General features: G+C 37.9%; 1 protein-coding gene across 4 annotated transcripts in view; it reads left to right on the forward strand.

Moving 5' to 3' along the window:
• The window catches only part of TESK2 (testis associated actin remodelling kinase 2), a 103,953-nt gene that overhangs the window by 23,267 nt on the left and 70,163 nt on the right, over positions 1 to 10,523 (forward strand). For 3 of the 4 annotated variants that reach the window (XM_082364871.1, XM_082364872.1, XM_082364870.1), the window contains exon 2: positions 10,396 to 10,517. The exons of the other annotated variant lie outside the window; for it this stretch is intronic. In XM_082364871.1, coding sequence (XP_082220997.1) covers positions 10,396 to 10,517 — 122 coding nt within the window. The remainder of the gene's footprint in view (positions 1 to 10,395; positions 10,518 to 10,523) is intronic. 4 annotated transcript variants of the gene reach the window in all.

A 10,523-nucleotide genomic window follows, 5' to 3' on the forward strand; every position in this document is an offset into this window, starting at 1 on the left:
CAGAGTTTTTGCTCTGACTGAGATGTCAGTTTATACCAAGGCCATTTGGGGAACAAAGTAGTGAGTTCTGGGAGTGATGTGAATCACCCTCAACTCCAAAACTTCCATGAGCAAGATTTGTGTGTGGGGTGTGTGTGTGTGTGTGTGTGTGTGTGTGTGTGTCTGTTTATCTCTTCATATCAAACCAGCCGTTTCAGAATTAAACTACCCCATGTAGTTAGAGAATTAATATAACCTTCAATATAAAGAATGGAATTAAAGGAGAATGAATGTAGAGAAAACCCTTAATTGTACAATATTACTCTGGCATGAATGCAGTGTTTTATAGGAATTGAGCACATTTTTAATCATCAGAGAATGTTTTCAATGTCAGAAACAGTTAAGGAAAAGAGTATGGACAGAGAAGACTAGAGCAGCAAGGAGTGAATCTAAACAGGTCCCTTTACTTGGGGAGGATGTGGAGAAAAAAGAGACAGGCAGCAGTTAGAGACAGGTTCCTAAAGATCAGGGAAGCTACCAAATCTACCAAACAAAAATTTCAAGGGGCTGACACCATATTACGGAGATGTACAAAAGAGAGAATAGAGAGGAAAGAACTTCCTTCCCATCTCCCACCACCTTTTAAAAAGGAGTTTAGCGTTGAAAAGCCTGGGAGAAAGAGGATGATAGCAGTCCAAGGCTTCTTAGGGCTCTGCACCTTGGAAATGGTCTTTATTGCATATCCTTGTCTGTCAAAACTGCTTCTTGCTAAATTTCCTGTTGTTTTCCATGTTGCATTTATCTGGTTTTGCAACCTCTTTGAGGTACAGGGGGTTTCAGAGATGGAGCTGTCATGGGTAAGTTCAGTTTTTTGGGGTGAAGTGATGTGTTTTAAAGGAGATTATTTGTATCACATGTGTTCTTAAGGTTTACACACAGTAGTGTATGATTGTAGCTTTTGGCCATATTCAGTACATTTACTATTTCCTCCAGAGCTGATGTGGAAAGTTGGGCTGCTAATTAGTAAAGAATTTTGCAGATGTGTCTGTGGGGTGAGCTCAGCACTAGGTGACATCAAGGGATAATTTATCACGTAGAAAATTTTACTTTGTGCATATTGCTATACAAAAGTATCTCCCAAGGTCCTTTACCTTAATTGAAAATCCAGCTGGAAAAACAAAAACTGGAAGCACACAAGTTGTATGTACAGCTTGGATTCACTCAGTGCATAGATGTATTTCTGTAGATGATATGATATATGTGAAGGCATGTGAGAGGTATTATAAAAAGCTGATGTTAGAGTGTATTATTTTTGCAGTGAGGCAAGTGAGAGGGTTGGTTGCTTCCCCTTTGAGACCTCATAGCACTCTGCTGATACTTCTGTTCTAGCATGTAATAAACATTTCAGTCATTTGCTATCTTAATCATTCATTCATTTACTCAGCAAATACTTAGTTAATGCTCATTAGGTGTAGGACATTGAGCTAGTGCTAGGGATAGAGAAATAAATAAAAGCCCGCCCTAAAAGAGCTCTTTGCTTAGGGTGGAAGACAGGAAATGTATTTAAAATACAGTATTTGCTGAAACAGAACCTTTAGCAAGAGCCTCAAATTGCTTAATAGATAGTTGCTGAGTGTGTGAAAGTATGCATAGGGTGCTAAGGGATTTAATAAGGGGCACCAGTACAAACCTTGTTTGAAGGGGTCAGAGAATGCTTCCCAGAGGTCACCCTTGAGTTTTCTTGAAGGAGTAGAAAGAGCTTGTCAGATAGACAAGCAGGGAAAGGGCATTTCAAGCATGAAGAAAAGCATTCGCAGAGGCACAGAGGAATAAGAGCATGGAATGTTCTCGGAATGGTGAGTGAGAAATTAGGTTTGGTTCAAGTCTAGTGGGTGCATGGAAAGAAATGGCAAGCCTGTGATGAGTCTAGAGAAGTAGGCAGGGACCCGAAAATGAAAAGTTTCTGTAGATATGTTATTTTATTAGTTTTTTTCTCCCCCAAATCAACTTTTGTTTTGTTGAACCTCTTTATTGTTTCTTCATTTTCTATTTCATTAATGTTTTGTTTTTATCTTTATTATACTTTTTTTCCGTAGAATCTTTAGTTGAACTCTAAATTATTTATTTTTAACCTTTTACAGATCAGTTAGGATTGTCTTTGGCAGTATGCTACAGAAACCTGAACACAGTGGCTTTTTCAAATAATATATTAATTTTTTTCAGGAAATCTTGAGAAATTCCTGTGCTTTACAACTGCTTGAGGAAGTCATCAACAATCCAGGCTTCCTCTAGCTCTCTCTTTAGTGTGCGGCTTTTGTCCTTTTGGTTACATATAGCTGCTCTTGATGCAAGCACCATGTCTTTGCTTCAGGCTATAAAAAGGGCAGTTTCATCAGGAAAACATTAGCATTCCCAGAATCCCCCACCAAGCGATTCCCACTTACATCTCCTTACTAGGACTATTGTCATCTGGCCACCTTAGCTGCAAGGCAGATAGCCAGATTGAATGTTTTAATTAAGCACGATGCCACCTAATTGGAGTTATGTCAGTCAAGAAGAGGGGAAAATAGATGTTGGGTAAACAATTAGTATTGCCCACTATGCTTATTTTTAATTATCTCTTTATTTTTGACTTTTAATTTTATTTCATAGTGGTCTGAGAACGTGATTCAACCATTATGATGTAGTATCCATGCATTTGGTAAATTGCTTCACGTACTCTTGAAAAAAATCAACAAAACTTGCCTTTGTTGGGACAAGATTAGATCAAGCATGTCAGTTTTGTTATTAAAATATACTATATCCATACTCATTTTTTGTCTGCTTAAGCTTTCAGTTTCTGAGAGGTATGTTAAAATATCCTATGAAGATTCTGGATTTGTCAAATTTGCCTTTTATTTTGTCAGTTTTTGTTTGGTATATTATAAGGGTATGTTGTTAGATACATACAAGATCATGATTATTATTTCTTGACAAAATAATTATTATGTAGTGTGCGCGCAGTGCTTTTTTCCTTAGCCCACTTGTTTTCAACCCTGTCAGGCCGAATGTTCTTTGCATGATCTGGGTTCAAATTCTGTCTCTGCCATTTACTAGGTCTCTCATCTTGAAAAAGTCACTTAATCTCCCCTTGCCTCCGTTTCCATAGCTGTAAAATGGGAAATATTAATAATACATATCTCACAGAATTATTTTGAGAATTAACTGAGTTAATACATCTAAAGCAGTTACACAGCAGAACCTAGTATGTAGCAAGTGCTATAAATTTAGCTATTATAGCAATTTTTAAAAACATAACTCTTAACTACCCTGAAATGAAATCGATAGGTAACTTTGGTGGTATTGCTTTATAATTATATAACATCGACATGATACCCTAACTGTATGATAAACGAAAAGTAGAAGAAAATTAAATTAGTAAAAATGATTTCAATATACACATTTTGGGGCCTGACAATGCTAGAAGACATAGTAAAGTGGTTAGATGCTTTTACCTTCTTAAACATGACAGGTTTAGTTTTAAGAGACGACAGAAGCCACTCCACGAAAGGGGAAAAATTAAAGAGCAGAGATGCCAGTGAATATTAGAATAAAAGTGTAATAACAGGCCAGACTTATTTGTATGTGGTAAGGGAAAGAGGTAACTTCAGCTGAAATAGGAATAGCTTGCCAAGACAAACTACAGATTGATTAAGGAGAGAAAACAGGGAGGTATAATATATCTTTGCCAACTTTATCAGAGTGTTTCTTTCTAAATGTTCATTTAACCGGAATGTTCCATCAGGAAAAAAAGTTGGCAGAGTAGTCACATTGATAACTTTATTTGTGGGCAAAGCAAAAACACACTTCTTATTTATCCATGTTGTACTTCCCTGTTGGCCATGCGACGTGTGCGATCTTAGTTCCCTGACCAGGGATCGAACCTGGGCCCCTGGCAGTGAAAGTGCCAAGTCCTAACCACTGGACCGCCAGGATTCCCCACTTTTTATTTATATATTTGATTTTTTTAAATAAAGGCTAAATAAATCACCATGAATATAAAAACTATAAATGGATTCTGATACAGATGTGTTATATTGGGATTCAGAAGCAGCATTGCCATTGGTGGTCTGATCTTCTGAAATGTTGACCAATTCTTAATGATATTCTTAACAAAACAAAAAAGCAATTTTCCTCAATTTACAGGTAGTTACATTCCTAGGAAGTTCAGTTTATTTTAAAACTATGCAAGATGACTTTGTTTTTAGGTAATAATAAATATGTTCTTTATTTACATGAATGTCTGGTAAGCTTAGGTAATAATAAATATGTTCTTTATTTACATGAATGGTAAGACATTTGCATTTCATACTGGACATGGAACAATGCTTCCTTGTGCGGTATTGTCCTGTACCTGCAGGATGTCTAGCATCTCAGGCCTGCAACACTCCCTGCCCCCAATCATTGTTATAACCAAAACACTTCACCTGAAAACTTCAAAGACACCTCTGAAGTGAGATGTTACAGCCTCCTTTGAAAACTACTGCTTTAAACTTTATTTGCCTAATACTAATGTTGCTATACCAGCTTACTGTATACTTATTGTACACTCATTGTGACTTCTTGGCTCGAAGTCCTAAGCCACTCATCTAATAGTTAATTTTATGATTAATTACTTTGTTACAGTTCTTACCTTGTTGTCCTTTTTTGTTATTTAATTCTCCCCTTATTACTTCTCTGAGCTGGTCAGAGGTTTATGCTTTTCTCCCCCTCTAGAAAATAACCATCCTGACTCAAGTTATCCATTTAAATTCAGCAAACATTTTTTGAGCAGTCAACTACTAAATACTAGGCACTTTACCAGAGAAGAGATTCTCAGTTTGGTTTCATACCACACTGCTAACGGATGAAGTTATTGCATGTGATTTGTTATTTTAAATTTATTTATTTATTATTTATTTATTTTTGGCTGTGTTGGGTCTTCGTTTCTATGCGAGGGCTTTCTCCAGTTGCGGCAAGCGGGGGCCACTCTTCATCGCGGTGCGCGGGCCTCTCACTATTGCAGTGTCTCTTGTTGCAGAGCACAGGCTCCAGACGCGCAGGCTCAGTAGTTGTGGCTCACGGGCCCAGTTGCTCCGTGGCATGCGGGATCCTCCCAGACCAGGGCTCGAACCCGTGTCCCCTGCATTGGCAGGCAGATTCTCAACCACTGCGCCACCAGGGAAGCCCTGATTTGTTATTTTAAATGGTCAAATTGGGCTTCCCTGGTGGCACAGTGGTTGAGAATCTGCCTGCCAATGCAGGGGACATTAACACATTTCAGTGTTAATGACTATTAATCTCTTTTAATCTGGAATATTCCCCCACACTTTGTTTGAAGAGTACCATCCAGTTGTCTTTTAGATATTCTGAATATGTCTAATTTTTTTCTTATAATTAGATCTGAGTTAAACATTTTGGCAAGTATAATACATTGTATCAGAAGGTTGATAATGTTGCATGTCTTACTTTCGATAATGTTGCATGTCTTACTTTCGGTAATGCTAAATAAGATCCCTTGGTTAAGTGCTAGCCACCAGACCTCTCCATTGTAAAGGTATCTTTTCCCCTTTGTAATAAATAAACAATCTCAGGGGCATATACAGATTTGAATATTGCTATTTTTACTTAAAATTACAAGTGTACATTTTCTATATCATCTCAAACTCACCTGATATGCTAAATTCTTATGAACATGTAGTTTCTTATTTTTATTAAAAACAACACCTATTTATTTGAATGTTTACTATGTGACAAGCACTGTGTTAAGTATTTTATACACATTATTTTGTTTATCTAACATAACAACATCATTTTATCCTCCATGTGAGACAGAGACTATTATTCTCTTCATTTTACAACAGAAGACTTCAATGAGAAGTCACTCTAATTGTTTAAGTGTTAAAACTTGGATTCGGTCTGCTCATCTCCAAAGCTCGAGTACTTCACCACTCTGTTATGCTCTTCTTTAGAAAGTGGATTTGAAGATCCTGTGGTAGCATCAGATGAGTTTAAAAGTCAAGGAGAGGTAGTAATTTCCTTACCTTGGTGATCCTCTCCCTTCCCCTTCCCTCCTCACATCTCCTCTTCTCTTTTCTCTCCATCTCTCCTTTCTTTTCTTCCTTACCTTCCTTCTTTTATTTATAATTGTGATAAAGTATATATAACATAAAATTTACCATCTTAAACATTTTTAAGTGTATAGTTCAGTCACGTTTTTGTGCTACACTCTCCAGAGCTCTTTTCATCTTGCAAAGCTGAAATTCTGTACCAATTAAACAACTCCAAATTCCTCCCCTCCCCACAACCCTTAGCAACCACCATTCTACATTCTTTCTGTATGAGTTTGACTACCCTAGGAACCTCATATAAGTGGAATCATACAGTATTTGTCATTTTGTGACTGGCTTACGTCACGTAGCATAATATCTTCAAGGTTCATCCGTGTTGCAGCATGTGTCAGAATTTCCTTCCTCGGGTCTTCCCTGGTGGCGCAGTGGTTGAGAATCTGCCTGCCAATGCAGGGGACACGGGTTCGAGCCCTGGTCTGGGAAGATCCCACATGCCGCGGAGCAACTAGGCCCGTGAGCCACAACTACTGAGCCTGTGCGTCTGGAGCCTGTGCTCCGCAACAAGAGAGGCCGCGACAGTGAGAGGCCCGCGCACCGCGATGAAGAGTGGCCCCCGCTTGCCACAACTAGAGAAAGCCCTCACACAGAAACAAAGACCCAACACAATCAAAAATAAATAAATAAAGTTAAAAAAAAAAAAAAAAAAAAAGAATTTCCTTCCTTTGTAAGGCTGAATAATATTCCATTATGGTATATACCACATTTTGTTTATCTGTTCATCTGTCGATGGATGGATTGGTTTTGCCTTTTGGCTATTGTAAATAATGCTGCTATGAACTTGGGTGTACAAATATTTTTTCAAGACCCTGTTTTCAATTATTTTGGATATATACCTGGAAGTAGAATTGCTGGATCATATGGCAATTCTATATATTAAAAAAAAAAATTAAAGATATTTAAAGATATCAATCTCTTGGGAATCCTCTTAGTAGTAGTAACAATGATCTATGTGTAGAGGACAAACTTAGGCAGAAATAGGCCTTCCCTTTAATCTGAAAATCTAAGTAGATTTGAGGGCTAATTAATTTTCGTGGTTTTGACAACTTGGAATGAAGATCTTCCTGCATTTAGGTAGGTTCCCTATATTCTGTGAACTTCTAAATTTGATGGTACTTTTTTCTTTATCACCTGTAGTCTGTTCTGTACTTTAAAAAATCTGTCCAAATCTATTAATTCTTGGAGGTGTCACTGAAGTGCCATGAAGTTTTTCCCTAAGTGCATCAACATTCATATAAATACCTCTCATGCTGTATTTGATTCTTTATTCTCTTTCTTATCTGACTAGTCATATAGCTTATTGTTTGTCCCTTTCTAGATGGTAAACTCCAGGAAATTTAAGCCAAATTTTATACTACTTTTCTGTTTGCATCCTCCCCCCAAATCTCTGCCACCAAAAAGAGAAAAACAAAGAAAAGCACCACCCCCCAAAGAAATTACCTGGATAAATAAATGATTCACTGGCCTTAGAAAGTACATTAGAAGTATCATTTAACTAACTGTTGTTGCTGTTGTTTTCACTGTGCCCTTATGATGTGCCAGGCCTTCTACGCACTGCAAGACAAAGATTAATACAACATAGAGCCTGGTCTCAAGATGCTTTATAGCCTAGCGAGGAGGTATTTATGTACAGAACTATGTGATGAGTGGTATACTGGTGTTCTGAATGTTGTTCTGAGGCAGTATAAAGAGGGATACCACAAATAGTTCCTAGAGAGAGTCAAGGAAGACTTCAGAGAGGAAGGGGATATTTGAGTGTGGCCTTCAAAGATAGGTAGAATTTGAGGGGCTAAGAAGAAAGAAGAAAAATATTTTATGCAAATGAAAGACAACTACAATGTTATGGACATGTTCATCACTTGTTTAAGGAAGTAAGGTTTTTTATGATTAGTTTGAAACAGATTTTTATCCCTAAATTTCACACATTATTTTAATATTAAACTTTCTTTTATTTGTATATTTATTTATTTATTTGGTTGCACCGGGTCTTAGTTGTGGCAAGCGGGCTTCTTAGTTGAGGCTCCAGGGCTCCTTAGTTGCAGCTCGCCGGCTCCTTAGTTGCAGCACATGGGATCCTTCGTTGTGGCAGGCGAACTCTTAGTTGCAGCATGCATTTGGGATCTAGTTCCCTGACCAGGGATCGAACCCAGGGCCCCTGCATTGGGAGCGTGGAGTCTTATCCACTGTGCCACCAGGGAAGTCCCAATATTAAACTTTCTTAAAAGCAGACTTTTAAAAAAAAAACAACTCAGTGATAGTTTTCAGATGAAAAAAAAAAAGAGGAGTGAGTTTCAGAATGGAGAGCCCTTATTACAACACAGATGTTTTCTGTAAATAGAGTTGGAAAAATACTGTCAGTGTGTTCTTTGTATATAAATGTCTCTTTTAACTTATCCATGCAGGATCTGAAAAGGAAAACCACTTCTATTTCATCAATCACGAGGTACATGACAACAGAATCATTGATGCACTAGGAAGAGAGTTGGGTTCCAAATCTCACTGAGTGATCTAGAAGAGTGGAGAGACAGCCAGTGTTCTGCCTCAGTTCTTCTGATCAGGGTTCCTGTGGCTCTGAGTGTTTTGCTTCTTCCTTCCCCTTCTTGTGTCTGGCCACTCTGAAGCATTGTTTCTTTGAATTTTAAGATAAGCTGTGATGTCTGTTCTATATTAATACTAAACTTCTGGGGCTATTGTCATGTCAAAGAATCTCTGGAGATTGAAGAATTAAGTAGATTGTCATGATTTCTACTGGAATTTCCACTTGGTCAACTGGAAATAATATACTGAAACAATACTCTGAAAGTCCATAGGATGATGACATTTTTGCATAGCAAGTCCCTGTTGTGCATGATCTGAAGTGAATTTTTTTTTAATCATTCTTTTTTTTTTTTTAATTTATTTTATTTTTGGCTGAGTTGGGTCTTTGTTGTTGTGCACAGGCTTTCTCTAGTTGCAGCAAGCGGGGGCTACTCTTTGTTGCCGTGCGCAGGCTTCTCATTGTGGTGGCTTCTCTTGTTGTGGAGCACGGGCTCTAGGCACATGGGCTTCAGTAGTTGTGGCACGCGGGCTCAGTAGTTGTGGCTTGCGGGCTCTAGAGCGCGGGCTCAGTAGTTGTGGCTTGCGGGCTCTAGAGCACAGGCTCAGTAGTCGTGGCGCACGGGCTTAGCTGCTCTGCAGCATGTGGGATCTTCCCGGACCAGGGCTTGAACCCGTGTCCCCTGCATTGGCAGGTGGATTCTTAATCACTGCTCCACCAGGGAAACCCTGAAATGAATTTTTTTTAACCAGAAAGTAATGAGGTCCTTGGTACTTCGTAACTGTTCTACTGCCTCATTCATAATTTCTCAGTAGGAAACACATATCTAAGTGAATAATTGAGCTTTTTTTGGGTAAGGCAAAATATTTTCTCTGATAGTCTCATTTTGCTACTACTGACACCAGATTTAGAGGCTGAAAACATAGTTAATTTTCTTGCAAGTATTGTGTTTTTTTTTAAACCTGTTGAGTGTGCATTGAAATTATAAAATAATATTTTTACATGTAAAATAGATTGAATCTACAGAGAATGAATATTTTAGAAGTAGACTTTGCTCTGTGCATATGGGTAATAGTGTGAGTGGTGTGGCTCATGTTTTTTATATCTGACTTGAGTGTGTATAAATAATTATAAGGTACTTTGTGTTGGGTTACTACAGTATTAGCTCCAAAGGATTCACTGCCTTCTTTCTATATTTAACATGCAATGCGTTTTTTTCTTATAGATAAACATTTTATGGTGCTTGGGGGAGATTTTGAGGATGTGGGTTTAGTGTCCTATAAAGACAGTTTTATCGTTCATTATGTGTTATATAAGGCTTATGCATGAATCTTTTCTGTGCACAATTAAAATTCCACAAAAGAGACTTTTTCCTTTCAGTTTGCTGAGACTCAGCAATGTTGGCCTTAAGAAACCAACCTAATAAATTTTCCCCATTTTTTCCTAAGGTATTTTTTAAAAATTTTAAAGACATGATTTCTTGAGGTATTATTAACAATGTGTTTCTAGCCAGCTTAATGTGAAACAATTTTGGTCTTCGATGGAATAAATCTATCTTTGTTAATGGAAGTGAGACCCTAATGTAATCAGAGTTTATAGAAAAACATCCCTTACCATGTCTATTTTATCTAAATTGGCAGTAAAACATCTTGGCATGTTCTACACGTGGAGGCTTTGACCTCATATTTAGCTGCCGCCCTTGAGCCTCTTTTTTTGTCCCATTTTATTTTCTAGGTGCGCCACCGAGCTTCTGGCCAGGTGATGGCTCTTAAGATGAACACGTTGAGCAGTAACCGTGCAAACATGCTGAAAGAAGTGCAGCTCATGAATAGACTCTCCCATCCCAACATCCTTAGGTAATG

Source organism: Balaenoptera borealis (assembly GCF_965194805.1).
Source record: "Balaenoptera borealis genome assembly, chromosome: 1".
Classification (NCBI taxonomy): domain Eukaryota; kingdom Metazoa; phylum Chordata; class Mammalia; order Artiodactyla; family Balaenopteridae; genus Balaenoptera; species Balaenoptera borealis.